The 328-nt window shown below is 67.1% G+C and overlaps 1 protein-coding gene across 1 annotated transcript in view; it reads left to right on the forward strand.

The window, feature by feature from the left end:
• PFAS (phosphoribosylformylglycinamidine synthase) overlaps positions 1–281 on the forward strand; it is a 28,596-nt gene extending 28,315 nt beyond the window's left edge. Inside the window, exon 11 of the mRNA XM_014961400.1 lies at positions 244–281. Coding sequence (XP_014816886.1) covers positions 244–281 — 38 coding nt within the window. The remainder of the gene's footprint in view (positions 1–243) is intronic.
• The last annotated feature ends 47 nt before the right edge of the window (positions 282–328 follow it).

Here is a 328-nt window from a genome sequence, read left to right on the forward strand (position 1 = left end):
GTCCGTGGGTCCCATGGGGTGTGTCCGTGGGTCTGGAGATGACATCGTTGTCCCCAGAGTCCCTGGGTCATGGGTGGCCACTGGGGGTCTGTAGGCCTTGGATGGGGTCTGTGGGGCCATGGGTGGCCATGGGGCCATGGGGGGGGTCTATGGGGCCCATGGGGGGATCCGTGGGTCCCATGGGGGGTCTATGGGTCCCATGGGGGGTGTCCGTGGGTCTGGGGGTGACACCGTTGTCCCCAGAGTCCCCGGGGCCATGGGTGGCCACTGGGGGTCTGTAGGCCTTGGATGGGGTCTGTAGGCCTTGGATGGGGTCTGTAGGCCATGG

This window comes from Calidris pugnax, unplaced genomic scaffold (genome assembly GCF_001431845.1).
Source record: "Calidris pugnax isolate Ruff unplaced genomic scaffold, ASM143184v1 scaffold722, whole genome shotgun sequence".
Taxonomy (NCBI): domain Eukaryota; kingdom Metazoa; phylum Chordata; class Aves; order Charadriiformes; family Scolopacidae; genus Calidris; species Calidris pugnax.